The sequence below is a fragment of the Neurospora tetrasperma genome (assembly GCF_000213175.1).
Source record: "Neurospora tetrasperma FGSC 2508 unplaced genomic scaffold NEUTE1scaffold_1, whole genome shotgun sequence".
Lineage (NCBI taxonomy): Eukaryota > Fungi > Ascomycota > Sordariomycetes > Sordariales > Sordariaceae > Neurospora > Neurospora tetrasperma.
In genome coordinates, this window is record NW_009799099.1 from 808,207 (window position 1) to 828,415 (window position 20,209).

At 52.9% G+C, this 20,209-nt stretch overlaps 6 protein-coding genes across 6 annotated transcripts; 3 read left to right on the top strand and 3 right to left on the bottom strand.

Moving 5' to 3' along the window:
• Window positions 1-708: 708 nt before the first annotated feature.
• Window positions 709-1,965, top strand: NEUTE1DRAFT_127198 (uncharacterized protein; the record flags this gene model as incomplete). The annotated part of the gene is made up of 3 exons (XM_009849298.1): window positions 709-1,203; window positions 1,260-1,558; window positions 1,624-1,965. The coding sequence occupies 3 exons, from the start codon at window positions 768-770 to the stop codon at window positions 1,963-1,965; spliced, it is 1,077 nt and encodes a 358-aa protein (XP_009847600.1).
• A 2,045-nt stretch (window positions 1,966-4,010) lies between these two features.
• Window positions 4,011-5,003, top strand: NEUTE1DRAFT_115667 (uncharacterized protein; the record flags this gene model as incomplete). The annotated part of the gene is made up of 2 exons (XM_009849299.1): window positions 4,011-4,486; window positions 4,553-5,003. The coding sequence occupies 2 exons, from the start codon at window positions 4,260-4,262 to the stop codon at window positions 4,623-4,625; spliced, it is 300 nt and encodes a 99-aa protein (XP_009847601.1).
• A 1,119-nt stretch (window positions 5,004-6,122) lies between these two features.
• NEUTE1DRAFT_143743 (uncharacterized protein) lies at window positions 6,123-8,216 on the bottom strand (the record flags this gene model as incomplete). Its single annotated transcript, XM_009849300.1, has 3 exons — window positions 6,123-7,395; window positions 7,447-8,123; window positions 8,209-8,216. The coding sequence occupies 3 exons, from the start codon at window positions 8,214-8,216 to the stop codon at window positions 6,278-6,280; spliced, it is 1,803 nt and encodes a 600-aa protein (XP_009847602.1).
• Window positions 8,217-8,797: 581 nt separating this feature from the next.
• Window positions 8,798-10,371, bottom strand: NEUTE1DRAFT_56507 (uncharacterized protein; the record flags this gene model as incomplete). The annotated part of the gene is made up of 2 exons (XM_009848928.1): window positions 8,798-10,255; window positions 10,359-10,371. Coding segments are annotated over 2 exons (837 nt in total).
• Window positions 10,372-13,247: 2,876 nt separating this feature from the next.
• NEUTE1DRAFT_75195 (uncharacterized protein) lies at window positions 13,248-14,982 on the top strand (the record flags this gene model as incomplete). Its single annotated transcript, XM_009849301.1, has 1 exon — window positions 13,248-14,982. One exon carries the CDS (start codon window positions 13,405-13,407, stop codon window positions 14,869-14,871), a length of 1,467 nt encoding a protein of 488 aa, XP_009847603.1.
• Window positions 14,983-15,276: 294 nt separating this feature from the next.
• Window positions 15,277-19,015, bottom strand: NEUTE1DRAFT_115669 (uncharacterized protein; the record flags this gene model as incomplete). The annotated part of the gene is made up of 4 exons (XM_009849302.1): window positions 15,277-18,212; window positions 18,306-18,434; window positions 18,744-18,809; window positions 18,955-19,015. 2 exons carry the CDS (start codon window positions 18,423-18,425, stop codon window positions 15,732-15,734), a joined length of 2,601 nt encoding a protein of 866 aa, XP_009847604.1.
• Window positions 19,016-20,209: the final 1,194 nt, after the last annotated feature.

Consider the following 20,209-nt stretch of genomic DNA (forward strand, 5'->3'; position numbering starts at 1 on the left):
AGGAACACCGTAATGGGAAAAACTGGTTGTGTTATTTACCTCGAGGAATTGTCAGATCAAAAGACATTGAGAGCCCTGTCAAGTTGTACGCCGAAGCTTACTATTGGGACTGGAACGTGAACCGCCAACGGCAAGCAATCCTTATCGCACTGATCTTGATTAACTCGTAAAATGATATGTATAATCACAAGCGTCATGTTTTCCTTAAAGGTCTTTGAATAGGTACCGCTTGGAACACTCTATCTTGGCGCAGGCAAAGCAAGTTCATCGAAGGACAAGTGGCTGTCGAAACACCTGGCCCTAGTCAATCGAAACACTTGTTGTCGGATGTATGAGTCCTCGTTACTATGGTAACATTGATGTTGACTCGAGCGAAGAAGAACCTTGATGACTGTCTTGACTTGAAACGCAAAAGAAGCAGACAAGTCAGGGGTTTAAACTAGTGGATCGAACCCTAAAAGGTGGAGCCCCCAGCGCTCCATAACGCCAAGTGGACACTGTAGAGGGGAGTCATTGTCCACTGCCCGCCGGGCTCCGCTCCGTAATCGGGGCACCCTCACTCCGTCCTCCAGAAACGGAAATCAATTGAAATTCAACAAAATTTCAGTGAAGGTGACGCATTCTCACAAAAGAGAGCATTTGTGTTTCTTGGCATAGGCAGGCCGATTGTTTACTCTGTTCATCCATCTCCCGTTGGTTTCTTTCTGTGAAACTATCACCACTGGGTTCAACCCCTAGTAGTAAACCACACTTTCACTCCAGACACAATGGCCTCTTCCCAGCAGATCGAAAAGTTCGTCATCAAGACGCCCTGCTCGAGCGCCAACATCGGCCCCGGCTTCGACGTCATCGGCCTGGCCTTGTCCATGTACCTGGAGCTCCATGTCACCATCGACCGCTCCAAGACGACTTCGGACAAGCCGCTGAACTGCCGCATCACCTACGAGGGCCAGGGCGAGGAGGATATCAGCCTGGATCCCGAGGTTAACCTTATCACCCGTGTTGCTCTCTACGTCCTCCGCTGCAACGACCAGCGCAGCTTCCCCGTCGAGACTCATGTGCACATCAAGAACCCCATCCCCCTCGGAAGAGGTCTGGGTTCCTCCGGCGCCGCTGTCGTCGCCGGTGTCCAGCTCGGCAAGGAGGTCGGCGGTCTGCACGACCTCACTCCCGAGCGTCTCTTTGACTACTGCCTCATGATTGGTGAGTCACTTATACTCTCACTCACTTTGAGCAACAAACACTGACAAAAATTGCAGAGCGCCACCCCGACAACGTCGGCGCCGCCCTCTTCGGTGGCTTTGTCGGCACCTACCTCAAGCCCCTCACCCCCGAGGAGACCGCCCGCACTGAGATTCCCCTCAGTGAGGTCCTCCCCGCCCCCGCCGGCGGTGTCGACACGGGCGTCAAGCCCCCTTCGCCTCCCCACGGCATCGGCCACCACATCAAGTTCCCCTGGGCTCCCGAAATCAAGGCCGTGGCCATCATTCCCGAATTCGAGGTTCCCACCGCCAAGGCCCGCGAGGTTCTTCCCGCCGAGTATCCCCGTGCGGATGTTGTACGTCTTTCCTACTTCTTTTATCTCACTATCAACCAACCAAACCACTGACTTTTTACAACTAGACCTTCAATCTCCAAAGGATAGCCCTCCTCCCCGTCGCCCTTGGCCAATCGCCTCCTGACCCGGAGCTCATCAACCTGGCCATGCAGGACAAGCTGCACCAGCCGTACCGCCAGGTTTTGATTCCCGGTCTGACCAAGATCGTCGAGTCCATGACGCCCGCCACGCAGCCCGGTCTTTTGGGCGTGTGCCTGTCCGGTGCCGGGCCGACCATCTTGGCGCTGGCGACGGAAAACTTTGAGACTATTGCCCAGAAGATCATTGAGGAGTTTAAGTCCAACAACATTGTCTGCCGTTGGGAGCTGTTGGAGCCTGCGGATGGGACTACGGTTACTAGGGCTTAGATGCCCATAGAATGGGATGAGATGAGATGGGATGGGATGGGGTTGCCTGTGAAACCCGTGATAGGGTAACCAGGTGGTAAGAGATGGAGGAGAGACTGGTAAAAGCGGGATTGGGCAGTGAGCCGGCTTAGACACTGGAGAAAACGAACAAAAAAACAGAAGAAAATCTTGTGATACCCCTCATCCCTCATCCCGAAGCTTCCCGCGAGGTCTCTTGGTATTGAATGGTCACGAGATGCCGATGATCGTACGAGATGCCTACCGATATTATGTTTCTCTGTTCCTGGCAAGCCCCGCCCAGGGCCCACCATTTCAAAAGAAGGGATAACTAACTCCCGCTTCCACAAACTTGTTCAAGTTTCAAGGCGCAAATCCACGCCGTATCCTTCCGCGGCTCCATCTGCGTTTGTCGTCCGGGTGCATCCGTGTCCCGCGCTTAACGGGTTCGCGATCGGCTGACGTGTGGAGCTCCCCCGACGACATGGCGGCTCGGCGGGTACTGGACGGGCTCCGCTTCGGGGACCGGATGTGGTCGGTTGCCGCGTTACGGGGCTCCGCTCGATCCGGGAAGAGCCGAGAAATCTCACGATGGCTTCATTCCGTAGTTTTCCGGTCCTGGTCTCACAAGTTGGGAAATCTAAAGTGCTGGACTTGAACTCGGATCAAAGTTTCGTGGCACGTACATAGCATCTCGACTCGGATCCCAGCCAGGCCCGGGCCGGAATATGGCAGCGATGAAGTAGCCGAATCAAGGACCTTTGCAGCTGTCATTCCTTGTGCTCGTTCGTTGTCAGATGCCAAACGGCACCAAGCGCGGAAAGTGTATGTATCCGCCTACTTTGCAATCCGCCGTACTTATTTCGGGAAATTTCGCAACCGTCCCCCGGAGACAATCTGGGTTAGGTTTTCGTCATTTCCCATTCCCATGGTTAGGTAGCTACGTAGGGACCGCCCGCCGGCGCCATCCGGGAAAAACAAACAAACATCCAGACCCCGGGAGACAAGTTATTCCTGCCAGTATGGAGAATTCCCGCCTGTCAGCGCTGGTCAGCTGAAAGCAGTCTCGCCTTCTCCCCAAGTTCAACCCAAACCCAAACCCAGGAACAGAAAACAGCGTCGGGTCAAACAACACACAACAATCCAGGCACTTCCATTTCAGAACCATTCATTCATAACCCAACCGCACCAATCACCACCCCTGCTGTCCACTCCCTTGGCATTTTTCCCATCCAAAACGGCCAGACAACGCCATCCTTCAGCAGCGCCCCCACTCCCCTTTTGGTAAATTGCCCAATCACATCTCGACCAAGGCAAGTCGGACTCCCCCGATCACACCACGACCAGCCGAGACTCAGCACCAAATCGTGCCATTTCCCTTGTTGTATCGTTCACTCCTTTCACTCCCCCATTTTCTTGCTGCAAAAGGGCCTGAAAGCCTGGATCCTTTCCTTCAGCAGTCTGCCAGTCACATGGGAAGAATCCGGGGGGAGGGGGCAATTACACCTCATCTGATTGGTTCATCATCCCCAATACATAACTCGTAGGGCTGAGTAGCTGAGTAGCTGAGGAGAGGAGGAGAACAGGAGAACAGGGGAACAGGGGAGCAGGGGCGATGCTTGGCATCTGGTGTTTTAGAATGTCTGTGGTATGATTTGGGCCGTTCGCTTCTCCCATCTGGACTGATTGCGAATGAAGGGTTGGGGAGGGTTATACGTGTGGACGAACAGAAGTCGGAGGATGGTGGTGAGATTCTGGATGGAGGATCTGCCCATCATGAGACGGTTTTGGGTGAGATGATGACTTGCACGCAAGGCCCAATTCCCTTTGGTGCCGTCTAGTTGGGAACTGGACCCATCTCTTTGGGATTTTGCCGGAATTTGGAGAGTTGGGAAGTTGGGAAGTTCGGGAAAGATCGCGATGCGGGAAAATCTTTTTGGTGTTTGGAAGGAATTAGACGGAAAGTAAGCAAGAGGATGATGGAAAGTTTGGTTATTATAAGATGATCGTGTCCGACGATGGTTGTGATACCCTTTTTGTTTCTTCTATCATCAGCATCAAGCATCAGTATCAGCATCAGCATCGATATCAAAGAAGCAATAGATCCTAGATCTTAGATCTCATACATTCTTCCTCACCACTACCACCCAAACATCATCCACTCAACTTACACTCCTCCTTGACCAATCACCACATCGGTATCGCACCACGAACCACAACTCTCACACTCCAAACCTTTCGAGTAACATCACACAAACACACCACAACAACAACAACAACACCAAGTCATAATCAAAATGGTCTCCCCCATCCTCGCCCGCTCCGCCTTCCGCGCTGCCACTCAGGCCACTTCTCGCAACGCCGCCGTCAAAGGCACCCGCCAGTTCTCCGTCATCCAATCCATGCGCCAATGGGCTCGCCGCATGGAGTTGCACACCCCCTACGAGCGCATCCCCACTGAGACGGGCGCTGCTGGTGCCGACTGGGGTGCTTCGTTCAAGAAACTCGCTGGTCAAGCTGCTGTGTAAGTTCCAACTTCATCTACTCTCAAGTGATTCTGAGGGATGAATGAAACTGATTGAAAGGATAGCTACCCCCTCGTCGCTGGTACCCTCCTCGGTTGGCCTTTGATTGCCAAGACGATGCTTGATGGTCGTATCTAACAACAAAAGATACGCTCCTATATAAGCTTCACTAGTTACACTGCACATACTTTTTGCATTTTCCTTTTTGCTTCACTTTTGTACCATTTGGCGGTTGGATTTCTCTCTCTTGTTTTCAGGAAGGATGGCGTTCAGGAGGAGGAGGAAGGAGGCAGGCAGGCAGGCATAATTTGGCATTTCAAAATACCAACGGGCAGAGCAGCTTTACCTCAATTTGTTGGTTGAAAGGACGGATTGTGAGCCTACATTACCTGTTCTACTAGATAAAAGAGGTTTATATAAACCAGTGCGGTAAAGGACATAAGATTCAAGATTTAATACTGAGAAACCTTTTGCCTTCCACTAGCTAGGTATAGTGTACTTATGGTTTTCAACTGGGACTTGGGGTCGAGACTTCGCACTTGGACTTTGCCTTTATCATTGCTGCATTGCTTCCTTGATCGATGTATCCGGGAGGAAGAAGCTCGAGCCTTGATCAACCTTGCTTCCTTCCTATCACAGGTTCGGAAAAGGTGACTGAGTGTACTTAGGTACTACCTGTTCACCGACAACAGTTTTCTCTTCAAAACAACTTAGTTCGTGAAGTCCGAGTCCGGATCGAGAAAAAGAACAAGAGCAATCAACTTTCCGTAAAATCTGTACGAGGAATTTTGCCCGAATTTCTTCTTGTTGGTAGAGCCTTCCACAAATAGTACTGAGTGAAGTACCATGTCTGCTCTAGTAAGGCGGCAAAAAAAGGCCATGTTGGGAGGGATATTGGATGAGTAGTATTGCCACAAAGGGAATCGGTATCAACCATGCACCACCTCAACCCAGTCCAGAAAAAAAAAGGAAGGACGGGGGGGAGGAGGTCGGATGGAAATGGGGAAAAGGATTGTTACCTGCTCGAAATTCGGAGTGAACCCATGTGCTCCCGAGTTATAAGCTACAGGGCAGCGGATAATAAGACCACTACACCTGCAACCCATATAGGAGCCCATGAGTTCCTCGGAGGGAAGGAGCGGGAAGGTTGGTATATGTACCTCGTATCTCGGTGCGCAACTGGTTGGTTCATGCATTACAGGGCACTACCGATATCAGTAGCAGTATCAGTATTTGCCTGGTGAGATGGAACAGGCTTCATGACAAAAATTTCCTTCTTTGAAGAGTAGGCACGGGGAAAGCAGCACATCTCGTTCTGAGGGTTGGTTGAAGAGGTCAGGGCAGGTTGAAGTTCCTTCTACATTGGTGATTGCTATCGATCATGGATGTTACAGATTGAGGTACCGACATTGTCGCACGTTATGGTAATGGATATTAAACCATGTAGTCTCAACTGTCTCATGAAAAGATGCGCCTTCGAAGTTATTCCGAGTTGAGTCGTCATTATTTTACAATCCCAAGATGCCACAAAGCATTGATCCTCTCACAGAGGGTCGCCTCAGAAAATATATCATTCCGCAGACCGGAGTGCCTCTTATAGGCCCCACTACTCTTGTCCCCGAAGATCCGTGAGAGAGAAGACGAGCCATCCATAAATTCTGCGAGTGATGTTCGCCCGCCCCCAAAAAACGCCATGAACGCCTTACACAACCATACCAAAGAGCTGCTCATCCGAAGTAGAGACTGTATCCATAGACCTCTTTCCTGCCAATACCATCCTTTCCCTCCGTCTAAGCCAGCCTCTGCCTCTTAACCTCCGGCCCACTAGTAGCGGTCCCCGCTGCGGTAGCATTCGACGCATTAGCCGACATGTCAGTCAACGGTACTCTCCCACCATTACCAGCAGAAGGAGCTGCATTACCTCCCGTCGCCGACCCTGCTGTTGTATTCGCCGCTGTCGTTGTCGTCGCCGCACTATCACCATTACCGTCCTTGGTCTGACCTGCACCCCCTCCCATAACAGTAGCAGGCCTCTTCATTGTCAACGGCCGATACTGGCCTCTGTTGGTACTGGGACTGCTAGAGAAACCGCTCATGCCTGGCGCGCCAATCCGCCTTGTATGATCAAGTTGAGGGTTGACGACGTTGGGCTTGCCCATATTTCCGGCATTACCACCCATCGGTGGCCCGCCTCGGGATAAGCTTCCCGATGCTGAGCGTGCCTCGTTCATCGTGACTGGTCGTGATGCCGCATGAGCTCCCGCAGGTCTTGAAAACGATGTGCTTGGTTCAGCTTCTGTCTCGGTTGTCTTGGCTGGAGGGACGTGCTGACCGTTTCTGGCTAATGGTTTAGACTTGGTGTGATCGATGCCAGGCGTCTTGCGGATGGACGGGCTTTCGGCGTGAGGGTTGAATGCCAGACCTGGTTTCGGCGCGACTTGGCCACTAGCCAATGCCTCCTCCGGAAGTTGAGTCACAGCTTTAGCGGAAAAGAAGCCTACAGTTTCTGGCGCGGGAGCTGCAGCTGCACCTGCTTGGGGAGCAGGGGCGGCAGGAGCAGGCTTCTGTGGTGTTGTGTAGTTCTGAGGGTTGTTGGAAGTGTTTGCGTTGCTGGAATTATTGACCGGTTGACCCATAGGACGACTTTGGTTGCTGTTAAACTGTTGCTGTGGAGGCCGACTTTGGGCCCTCGCCGTGAACTGGTTGGAAGTCTGTGGTTGCTGCCGGGTGTTCAAGCTGCCTGTTGACCCTGATCGCGTCAGAGGTCGAGACTGTTGTGCTTGTGGGTTAAGATTGGTCAGTTGCTGATGTACAGGCTTGTCGTTCAAGCTGTTGTGCACGGATTGTGGTAGCACGACTTCATCCGGATGGCCCTCATCGGCCATGTTGAAGTCCGCCTCATCGAGTTCTAGCCATCATCAGCCAAGCCCACCAAAAAGTAGTGCACAAGTGGCCTTACCTCCGAGCAAATCCTCAAAAGACTCCTCGTTTCCCAAGGCTGGTGGACGAGCGCCAGCCCCAATTGAGACAACCTTCATGACATCTGCCTCAACCGGCTCCTTCTTGACGAAATCTGAGTGCCGATGTAGGTTATCCTCCGCAAACTTGGTTGGCTCGACCTTCATCTTGGTGACCTTGGCCAAGTATTGCTTGTCGTAAATACAGTTTCCTAGCACATTGCCAAATTGGCGCAGCGCGCGCTTCAATGCATCCGTCGTGGCTTCCTTCTTGGCCTTCTCAAAAGCAGCCGCCTTGCCCTTGCAGTTCTCGATATGGCCGTAGCCAAGATCCTCGTGATACGTCCCGTCGCGTAGGGTGACTCGCATTATAACCGAAATGCCCATGTTGATTTTCAGCGTTTGAGGATGCTCATCGACAAAATCAACTTGAATATTCTGGATGCTGGAGGACCAGCCGTTGAAGCCGAAGACCTCGTTCGCAAGTTGGATACATTTTTCTGACGAAATGTAGTGGACTTTTTGGCCTGATGGGCCGGCGCGGCTCGACAGGTACTCGGGTCCTAGTTGTTTCTCGAGACGGCTCTGTAGTGTGGCAATCTCTTGGGCTGTGTATTCGCTGATTCGCCGTTGTGGCTCCTCGAATGGGTTAGTGATGGATTTGTGTTGGTCGCCGACTCTGTTAAAGTGTTAATGAGGGTCTCGGTTGCTGGAAGGCCGCGGGAGACGCGGTTGACACAGGTCGATAGCAGAGGTAAACATACGCAGGCATCTTGTCTAGCAGAGCAGCCTCAAGGCTGGTGGTTTGCGAGTCGTTCGCAGTGGGATCCCAGCAGGAGGGAATGGAATTGACGTGTTGAAGGGAGAAAGCTTTGAAAATTTGCGACTTTCCCAAAGCAAACGTCGCAAAGCATGCAGAGATGGATCAAGGCAAGAACGACAAGACGCGCTGTGTAGATTGGGCAGGCGCGCTCAGAGTGCGTTATCACGTGGGGGCGCTAGTGGCGTCTGCCTAACACCCGCCCCTGACCGGTGGGGCTTTAGGTGGTGACCTTACCAACTTTTAGGCCTTTCCGTCTCTTGTCATCCCGTCACACAGTCGGAGGGAACTCCACTTCAGTTGTCCTTCACGTTCCGTCCAGCTTAGTCATGCCTCCATATCTATTCATTCCATGATGGCCACTCCATATCTCAACTCATTGTACGTGGTTCTAAAGGGAGCCGCCACTGTCCGTGTAGGAGCAAATATGCAAGGGGCTTCATTACGAGAGGCAGCGGTGATCATCTGGATTATGCGTTTGGACTCCCGTCATTATCCGGACACTTCAACTTCATCGCTGGAAACGGCTTGCTTGGATCACAGAATCAATTAAGATGCAAGGCGAGTTTGATTGATCCCAACAAACCGCTAAATTCACCTCGGGATACACCCAATGAACCCGGGACATGTTACGGGTGTACGGGTATCTACACCAAGTCACCCGCCAGGCACACTGTGTTATCCGAGACTCCGTTTTGCCAATTGCGTGGCTATGGTGGAATGAATATGGTAGTGATGGTTGGTTACACCCATGCTCCAAACTTCCGACCTCGGCAAGAATATGCTAAAGATTGCGTACATGCAAGTGACGAACAAGTCGTTCCCCTAGAACGAGAGACAGCCGGTAGGAAAGAGGTATCTTGTGCCAGTGAGATGTGGCCAGAAAGACAACAATGAAGGCAAGAAACAACAGCATTCAGGAAGCCAACACGCCAACGCCTTGAAAACAATGATCCCCGCAAGTAACCCACGCCTGTCTATGTCATCCTTCCCCATTCGCCCCAAACAATGCCCTGAATGTTGAAAAAGTGAACGACAAAAGAAACCATGATGCAATCGACCTTAATGTCCGCTTTGCTTATCCTCCCAGTCCAATGAGTATCCGTATAAATTCCAAAGTCATGGCGCACTTGTATGTTCATGCCGTCGCCTGTTCTAGAAGGGACCAACTTGGACAGGTGCGCCATATGTGCCGTTGATGAGCTGGTTGAGTATCGAGTTGGGGTCCGAAGAAGAACCCTGCCCATGGGCATTCGAGTTCGCGCCGACCCATCCAACCTCGTTGACCATTGCGTTCATGGCCTGCTCTAGCTTTCCTCCGGACTGCTGGTTGTGCTTAGCCAGGACCTGATCCCACTTTCCGTTGTGCAGGTGGAAGCCTCCTCCGCGCTTGGCCGCTTCCGTGATCACCAACGCCCACGCTCTGGATATCTCGTCGTACGCTCCGTCCTTGTGGTGGCGATACTGCTGGCTGTCAAAATCGGGTAGGTCATGAATGATCTTGGTTGCATGGTTCAGGTACTCCAACGATACGGTCGTCTGCTGCTCAACCGGCGGCAGGAACTGGGGGGTGAAGTCGCCGAGAGCATCCACCAACGCCATGAGCGGCTGCTTGACTCGGAAGTAGGTGTATTCGGAACTCGAGTTGCCGAAAGGAATGGCGGCCCGTAGCTTGTCCTGGTATTCGCCCAAAACCTCGAGGGCTCCGTTGACTGACGGCCGCGGTGCAGAAACCATCACCTCATGTCCAATGCCCGGATGACGCTCGCAAATCGTCTGGAGGACAGCTCGCAACTGTGACTTGTCGAGAGTTTCGAGAAGGCGAGGAAGAGGCAGCGGACGTCCTGCAAGTTCGATTCCAGCCCTGACCTTCTTGGATGGCCTCGAGAGCTGCCGCGAGTTGATTGCGGGCGAGCCGGTCGGCGATATCGACATTTCGTTGTCATCGTCATCGGCTTTTCTTTTCCTGGACGCCATGGTGTGTTGCGACACTGGCAAAAAGATGTTAGTAAGCCTGTAGTAAATTTCAAATTTTGTACCAGCGGTGCTGGATGCACGCTGGGATACAATGACAAATAAGCAGCAACAACCTACTTATTCTAGGCGGCGAGCGGCGAGAGGGTTCGTGTTGATGAGGGAAGAAGGGCGGCTGCGGCGATAGGAGCACGTTCATTGTGGGATTGAAAACAATGCTCGGTTTGGCGGTATAGCGTTGCGTGGCGCTGCCGACGCAAATAGGAGAACGACGACGATGCGGATGGATGACGGGTCGACGGCGGTGGAAGAAGCCAGGCGATCTGAGGCTGAAAAAAGTGAGAGGGAGCAGGCGGCGTCAGACCGCTCGCTTTTATTTTAATTTTTTGAGTTGCAAGTGTTGCGAGTCGCAACGAAGAATTGCGAGTCAAGGAAGAGAAGAAAGACTAGTAGAAATGAAAGGAAGGGTGGAAGCAGGTCAAGGGAAGCGCAGAATGGCGAGTGAGAAGAACTGAATGGAGCGAACTCTTGCGAATGGCAGGCAGGGCCCGCGCAGTCAGACTAGTAAGTCCTTGGACTGCTTTTCCAGTTCACAGTGCGATGCCAATGGCTGGTGGGGATTTTTTTTTTTTCACTTGGACGTTCTTGGCTCTGAAGAAGCGACCGAAAGTGAGGAACCTTTTTCTCCCTCTGCACCAAACCTAACGTTGCACGGATTTGCGACGGGATTGCGACGAATGAAGGACTGTGAGTGTGAGGAGGAATGCGCAGAGGGAAAAGGTGCTCCCTCTCAATGCAGCCAGCGGAGAAGCCAAAAGCGACCAACCAAGGCCAACAACAAAAGCGCATCCGCTTGACCTTCGCTTGAGCCTCCCAGTGGCTCATTCCCTGGTTCTCACTGGCGTCCCGGTCCTGGCAAGCAGTGGTGATGAGTGACCAGTCAGCGTGTGATGTGTGTGGTGTCCAGGTGGTGTCCTGCGGAGGCCAGTGTCTGCCAGCGGAAACAACGGTTGGCTGGGCCTCTTCAAGGTCTGAGCAGCTTTTACGCCGATTGGTGATGTCGGGACTGTCAACCAGTGGTGTGTATCGGAAGGGAGGAGCAGCACCAGCACCAGCACCACCAGCAAGCAAGCAGCGACCCTTTGCATTTGCAAGGAACTTTTACCTAGCAAGGGCGGCGACGGGCAAAACAAAAAGAGTGGATGTCGATTTTCATGGAACGCCCGGTCCACTCACCACAGCTGGCCCAGGGCCCGTTTTGTCGAGGGAGTCCATGTGGCCAACATGGTGGCTAACCGGGAGAGGCTATTAGCTGTTTGGTCCTTGGCTATACTAACCGCATCAAGTACTAGTCCCCTGACAAAACCGATTGTGGTTGGTACTTCGCAGACCCCTACCAGAATGTTTAAGTGCATGCATGCATCAAACTCCGAGACGACGAACCATTTGAAAGATCTCAAGCGGTCAAGACAAGCCGGCCTGCAAGCCCAAGCAATGAGGCGTTGCTATGTATGTAGTAAGAGAGAAGCTCCAGAGCCTGTTCAGACTAGCTGCCAATGAATTCTTGCTTGTGAGGACATTTCCGAGGCCAAAAAAAAGTAGTGTACACGTACGACGTGGACCGGTGGAGTCTTTGAGGACCTTTTGTCGGTTTTTTTTTTCTTCTTTTCAAGGCCGCCAGATCTCGCCAAGCCCTATCGGTGGTTCTCGGCACGTGAGGCCCCAAAAAGATGGTTTCGGGTACCAATTACCTCCACTTTTCCGGTCATCAAACGCAAAACGATGAGACTTTGTTAAGCGACCGCGACAGGCCGTCAACGGTATGTAGTGTACAGCGCTACCAACCACTGTACCGTCAGCACCAAGGACCTTGGAAAAACCATTGTTGGCTTTTCCGCATCCTCTCGGCCTGCAGTGGGTGTTTTAGACAGGCGTTTGCCAACGCTGCCTCTGTTCCTGGCCCTTGCGCTTGGCGAGATGATGGACCGACATTGAGGCCGCGTGGCCCACCTGCCCACCCGATCAGCTCCCTTGACGATTCGCTCGATCCGGATCAAAGCTTCGGGGGGTTGATTCGAGCAACGTCAGCAACACGCTCATGTCGTTTCCGTTTCGATTCTGCGGGACTTTAATGGCCATCACTCTGGAACAACTTCCGAAGGATCTGATATCCTTTCATTGGGAGTGACTGGCCTAGAGTTGAATGGGGCTTATGCTTCCTATCGGGAGTAACTGTCCAGCTTTGTATAGCTCAGGGTCGCTATACGGGCTAAGAGACTCCCTGAAAAGTAATTTGTCCAACCGTCTTCCAAGAACCCAACGAGTACACTGCTCAGTATGGACGAGTTTGGCAGACGTGTCTACATACTAGGTACACTACAATACACCGTGAGCTATTATTCATGGCAAGGGACATCCTGGCAATGATGAAGTGGGAGAGGGGCCAAGTCAGCATATTGGCATCATCGACTTGTGCTCGTGGCTACATTTGGCTCATTGCGTGGTGCTGTGGGCTGTCATTGTCGGGGAAATATTCCATCCATTTGCGACCAATGTACAAAAGTACGTGTACTGTACCATACTCCAGTTGATGAGTACCAATATTCTGCACGCTGGTCTCGTACCTACCTTGCCCACCTAAGTACGGCTGCACTTCAAGGCCTGTCATCGGAGCAAGACACGTTTGACACCCAAAGATCGGGCCCATGGACATCGCATTAAAAAGGGGCAATCAAGCAAAGCGCAAGTCCCATCATGAAATGACGGCGGGAGATCTGAAAAGATGGCGGCTCTTGCAAATTTGGCACGAGATTCAGAGGGGTATGAGTGGAGAACCCGAAAGTGGAGGTTGAAGGTAGGTCCCGCCCGCTCCCCCGCATTTTGCGCGATGGAGACCCGACCAAGCTCCAAAAAACAAGAAAGCGGACCCGCAACTGGAGCGAGAAACAGTGACCCCTTCCTTATCGCTTCGCTTATCGCAAAGTAAATTTTCGAAAATCTTGTGCTGCCAGCAATTGGGGAATCTCAGCGTCAATGCGCGGCTGTCCCCCTTCTATAGACATTGCAAATTTGAGGAATCAACAACTCTGATTTTGTTGCTATTTCCAATATTTTTTTTCTCTTGCCTATTGATACTATCTCGGCCGATACGCTAAAGCCAGCCAGAATGGCAGCAACAAAAGACCTCGAGACCGCCTCCGCGCAGGAGTCCGCTCCCATCGACGCCATGGACACCACCGCCGATCTCGCTTCCGAGAAGAAGTCCAAGAAGGAGAAGAAAGAGAAGAAGGATAAATCCTCCAAGAAGCGCAAGGCCACAGAGGAGCCTGCCGAGTCTACTGAATCGGCCGAAACCGTCGACGCCATGGACACCACCGCCGATGCCGCCGCCGCCGCCTCCTCCGACGAGAAACCCAAGAAATCTTCCAAGAAGCGCAAGGCCGAGCTCACCGAAATCGAAATCGACGTCACCGCCCCCGAGCCTCCCTCCAAGAAAGCCAAGCGTCTGCTCAAGAAGGGCAAGACCCTCCCTACCAAGCCCTCCTCCGACAAGGGTGATGACTCCGACGACTCGGATAACGAAACCGCCGCCAAGGACGGCGACAAGACGAAAAAGAAGAAGGAAAAGAAGGAACGGTCCCCCCACGGCGTCTGGATCGGCAACCTGCGCTTCACCGTCACCAAGAGCGAACTGAAGCAATGGCTCGTCGACAACAGCGGCGGCTCCATCACGCCCGAGTCCATCACGCGCGTGCACATGCCCACGGCCAAGGCGCAGCCCGGCCAGCCCAAGAAGGAGAAGCCCGAGAACCGCGGTTTCGCCTACGTCGACTTTGATTCGCTGGCCACCAAGGTCGCCGCCATTGCTCTCAGCGAGACCGAGTGGTACAAGCGCAAGTTGTTGATCAAGGACGCGACGTCGTTCGAGGGACGGCCGGAGAAGAAGAAGGAGGAGGAGGAGGGGGATGCCAAGGGCGCTGCTGCTGGTGGAAAGAAGGACGAGGCGCTAGTAGGCGGCAAGTTCGCCGGCTCAACCAAGATCTTTGTCGGTAACCTCTCGTTTGACACGACCGAGGACGACTTGCGCAACCACTTTGACAAGTGCGGTGCCATCCGGTGGGTCAAGGTGGCCACGTTTGAGGACAGCGGCAAGTGCAAGGGGTACGGGTGGGTGAACTTTGAGGAGGGCGAAGCCGCGCAGTGGGCGGTCAAGGGGTTCGTCAAGATCCGCGAGGAGATTCCCGAGTTGGAGGACTTTATGGATGAAGACCAAAAAGCCGAAGCCGAAGCCAACGACGGTGACAACGCGGACGCGGAAAAGACAAAGGAAAAGAAGGAAACGGAAAAGAGGATAAAGACCCGCAAGTGGTGGGTCAACCAGCTACATGGCCGCACCCTCAAGATCGAGTTGGCCGAGGACGACAAGACGAGATATGACAAGCGGTTCCGAGGCAAGGGCGCTGCTGGCGGCAAGAAGCAAGGACAAGACGGTGGTGAGAGGCCACAGAGGGTTCCTTACAAGAAGAGGGAAGAGGGAGATAATGGTCAAATCAAGACGGCTCAGGATATTAGTGTTGCCAGACTTACTGGTGCGCCTGTTGCTCACCAGGGCAAGAAGACTACCTTTGAGTAAAAAGGACGAGTGTCCTGTCGATCTGGTCCGGGCTTTTCTTCTTGGGTCCGGCGGAAGAGAGAGAAAAATATGGGTTTGAATCATGTCGCCACGGTTCTGTGTGTCCGGTGGTAGCTTAATGTTGTCTTGTTTTAAGGTTGTGTCTTATATACCTATCCTGTTTCCATGTTGCGTGGGTTTAGACGGCCAGAGGAATCGAATTTGCGCTTCACCTCATACCTATATGCACATCGTGACGATCGCAAAGGTGTACCACGTTCTATCTTGCTGGTACGCTAACACAGTCTTTCATCTCTCTGCAAAACTTGACGCTCCAAGGATATTACTGGAAATACATCCATCCCTGCATATCTAGGCACGGTCGTGTCGTTTACGGCTGGCGATCGGGATGGACCAAGAATTTGATGACGGAACAACCTCCATGTATCTATTTTAACATATTCTAGCTATTGAGCACAATCTGAGTGGCCATAAACAGTGACAAGAGAAGTGACCTCTAGATTATGAAGTGGTGAATAGCCAGGTTCACACAAAGATGAGATGAATGCGCAGCGGTGTAGTGTAGAGCAATGACACCGAGTACAATTCATCACCAGAGCCGTCGACTAATCACTTGATTTCTCTCTAGACACTTGTCCTTTGGGACTTATCACATGAAGCACAAACTAAACAGAAGACAGTAGGAGAGGAGTAATTTCCATAACAACGAGGTTACGTTAACAAAAGCAAAAAAGACTAGCAATTTAAAGCACCCATCAATTGACCCAAGTACCCCAACAAAACATTCCGTCCAAGCACTCCGTTATCCATGGTTCTCGTCACAATTCCTGATCCCAACATGCAAAGTGCGCAAAGCAAAACTACTTGTTGGGGCCGCTAACAGACTCTTCATCCGAGGCGTCAAGGATGTCGTACTCCTCATCAGTCATGAAGGACTCGGACGCATCCTCGTCCCACTCAACATCTTCACACTCCTCGTAATCTTCCTCTTCAGGGCGAGACTCGACCGGAGAGTGGGCGACCTCCTGATGGACGCTGGCAGAAGGTGACTCCTTGTCGAGCTTGGGGAAGACAACCTGGCTGTGATCAATTGGGGCAGCGTCATTGGTTTCAGGCTCAATGTTGAGCTTGGCCATGTTCTCCTCGAGATCCTCAACCTTGGCGGGGGCCTCCTGTACCTTCTCCTCAGGAGCGATCTCAGGCTTCTTGACCACAATATCGCACCACAATTTGTGGCCAATCATGAGGCCCTGCTTCGTGGACACCCGCCAGTGCGACAGATGTCTGCCTTCCCTTGAAGGGCTCCGGAGAAGAACCGTGAAGGGCACGGATTCACCAGGAGCCACCGGATGCTCGCACACGTTGGATTGCAAGCAAGACTCGAGGTCACCGGTGGCAGTGGGGTGAGCTGGGTCTACATGACCCATGTACTCGCCATGAAGGTACTTGACAAAGCATCCAGCCGGCCAGGGAGTGGGTCCGTCATTGCGGACGACCCAGGTTTGCTCAAAGACATGGTCAGGTCCGAAAACGGTACCATCAACAACCTTGTCTCGCACATATGTGGCGACATACGCACGAGCCGGGGTCTCAGCCTCCTCGGTCTTTACAGCGGGAGCAGGCTCGGAAGGCTTTACGTCCACCACAGTCATGACGTTGGACTGGAACGACTCGGTACCTGTGGCACGCGAAGTGGTAACGCGACGGCCAGAACGCGGCCGATCACCCATGGCCGGCATCCTGCGTCCATTCTCATGCTCGCCGGTAGTCGTGACATTGACGTTCCGAACGGGGGTCTTGAACTTGATCAAGGGGTGGGTCTTGTTGTGAGTGTTGGCGGGGCTCGCCTCGCACTTGGCGCAGAAGTCCACATCGTCACAAACAGCGCACTTGTAGCGGTCGCCGACAATGTAGGTATAGCCAGAGCGGTTGTTGTTGCACAGCGGGCCATCGCAGCATACTCCGACGTGAGTAAGAGCGCGCGGGACAGGGCACATATGGGTAGGCTCAAGTGGCTCGTAAATAGGGACGAAGCGATGATTGGCATGGATATATGAAGCTGACTCGTAGCAGTTTGAGCAATAGTCCCAGTCGGGGCATTGGAGGCACTTGTGACGAACGCCGCGGATGTCCTTGTCACAGCCATCGCAGATAGCGTGGTGAAGTTGGTTGCGGCCCGGAGCGAGACGGCTCTTGACGTCCGCCTCCGCACAAGTCCCTGGTACAAGAGGGGAAAAGGCGTGCTTGGGGTGATGCCCGTGGCGATTCTTGGCAAAGCAAACCTTGCAAAGATCGAAGTCATCACATGTCTGGCAATGGACAAATTCGGCCTCGGGCAAGTCTTGAATGCAGCAGTTGCAGGTGCGCAGAGTAGCCTGTGAGTAAGACTCGACGGAGGGAGGGACGCTCTCGTAGCGGGAAGCGGGGGGAGGAGGAGGGGGGGAAGATGATCTCGAGCTCTCAGCCTTCATCTTCTCGAACTCAGCCTGCTGGCGCTTGGCCCTCTGATACTCAGCCTGCTGGAGCTTGGCCATATATTCGGCATGAGCTTCACCAAGGCGTTCCCCTGCAGCCTTGGAATGTGCGAGTCTATCCTGGTTGACGATGCGAGGCATGGTGTCAACGGTAGTGATGGAGCCATTGCTGATGAAGCGCTTGGTCAGGACGTGACCATACTGGTGGCAAATGACACCCTTGTTGTTGTGGCAGTCAGGGCAAAGATCAAAATCGCCGTCGTCACAGACGGAGCAGTGGTAATGCTCATAGGGAATGGTCCGGTCGCAGCTGTTGCAGCAGACGGCATAGCCGGAACGGGTAGACTCCTGGGTGTCGGTGTGGGAGATGGCGCTGATAGGCATAGACGCTACACTGGCGGCACGGCCGAAGGGCAGGCGGGACTGAAGATCCTCGATACGGTCCATGGCGTTGTTGACGCGTGTGATAATGTCGGAGCGCTGAGCTTGGAGAGACTCAAAGGTTTTGCTGGGTGAAGCGTCCGTCTCAATTGACTTGATGACCTCGGTGGTTTCTTCATACACGGGGCTAGTGGGGATTGACGCTGAAGCATCGCCCTCTGTCTCTGTGACTTCGCCTTCGACCGAGGCGGGCTTGGCTTCTGTTGTGGTGTCCTGGGGCGCCTCGGGAGTGGAGGTCTGGGCAGGCGTCTCTGCCGTCGCACGGTTGACACGCAGTTTAAGCTTCTGCTTCGCCTTGGCCGCGCGGAACAACTGTTTGTAGACCGAAGTATTGGCGGGATCAAGGGTGACGTATGTGCCAGCAGAGTCGGAATACCGCTCGAAGACGACGTTGGTTTCGGCGGGAATCTCCAGGTGGGCACGCAACTGGTCGAACTGTCAGTGGATATGTCCTGTATTTGATAAAAGGGGATGAAAAGACTGCCGCGGTGTGTCTTTGATGATCAAATAGTGACGTACCTTGATCTCCAGCGAGCTAGCAGTTAGGTCGCGGAGCGGGAGCTTGAACCGGCGAGAAGCACCATCAAATGCCACCTTGAGGGTGATGGGGGTATCGGGGCTTGGTGGAGGTGCCGCCATGATGCCGGACTGAATGATTTGAAGATGGATGTGTTAGTCAAAGAAGGTCCAGCAAGTACCTGTAGTCCAAAAGTCGGGAGCGAGGAAGGGGACGGACGATAAGCGGGATGCATGGACTCTTATAGTGAACGGATACGATAGGCGGTAAAGGTAGCGCTAAACCCGCCACAAGCAACAGCACTGAATGGCACAAGAAGGGAAGGCGATCATTTGAGCCGGCAACAGAAGGGAACAAGACCACCCACGACGACAACGACAACGGTGTGTATCGAAACAGAACAAAAGATACAAATCATTCACCGCATAATGCCCACTTACTGTAGTCCGTTGCTGGTAGCCGCCTGATGCGGTGTTGTTGATGGTGGACGATGAAGGGAATCAGATCTGATGGGAGGGAGCCTCTTAGAGAAAGCCCAGGAAGGTCCTCGTCGACGACAATCCGACACGAGGCAGTGGACCGCAAACCGAGGCGGTGTCCAAATCCGCGACGGGTTGGCGAATAACGCTTGAACGTGAAGGGCCGACTTACAGTCAAAATTGATGAAACAGGATGGAAGCCGGATTTGACGATGATTGCTGGATTGCAAAGGTGGTGGTGGAAATAAAAAAGAGAAAATGGAGAGAACAGTTGAGCAGGCGAGCTTGGAGTAAGAACCAGGCTCTAATAGTAGTTGCCTCACGGGCACGTTGGCGGGTGTCCGTTGGTACAGATACTGTGCTGCAGTGCGCGGTGTAGGTACTGTAGGTACTTACCTACCTAGGTATGTAAAAGACCGAGGACGGGACGCCTTCGATGATCGTTGGGGACTTCCAATTCCCGTTCCGGTTAGAGGTAAGTTTGCACGGAGTAGTACTCCTCAATGTTAAGCGACGTGCGGCAGTTCTTTTATCAAGTGGTGCATGTTTTCAAACACACTAGCAAGCTGGAAGCGGTCAGAGGTAGGAGGGTGCGCAGAGATCCGTTAGAAATCAATACCTCATTAACTACCCTCCAAGCTTTGTCATGGCCAAGCACTAACACCACTCAGGTGCCGGATGTGTGCTAATGTTACACATCATTACCCAAAATACAAGATAGCCAATCAGGACGGAGCCAGACTTCCATGTCTCACTGCACTGACCGTCTTCCTTCACTCTGACCAACCGCCTCTGTCTTTGATCATTGCCCGCTTTCCTACGCAATCAATTGGCAATAATCATCAAAGTCTGTGTATATTATGTCAGGATCCTCGTTGTTTCTGCCTTGAGGTTCTCCGAGGGGAAATGTCAATGGAGTGCTGTCCTTCCTTTTGTTCACACTGTCTGATTATCCATCACTAATACCGGACACTACATGGTCAAGGCCAACCAGATTTACACGTCCAGCCATCAAGCTGGGTGGAAGCTCACGGCGCCATCGAGGCGAAACCACAACGAAAAGAATCTGGGCGTACGTCGCCAGTTGGAGGGCCTACGACCTGGGGTTTGACCGAGCTTGCCGACTGCGAGGCGGGCGAGTGTCGCTGGAGGCCAAAGCAAGCTGCGATGCTTAATTCATTTTGTCAGCATTTTTGGCCAGCCTGGAAACTTGACTACATGCGAGTTTCGTACGTTACCAACAGTCCGTGGCCGTCACCTGTAAACTACAAGCCGGCCTACCGACCTAAAAGCAGATATCGGTACATACAATCTGTACCCGCATGGTAGATGATTGAGGACTTGTGCAGGCAGCGCTTATCGCCGCGTCACCCAAATACCGTCACCCTGCTAGTGTCAGATGACAGTCCCCCCAGCAGGAGCCCCGA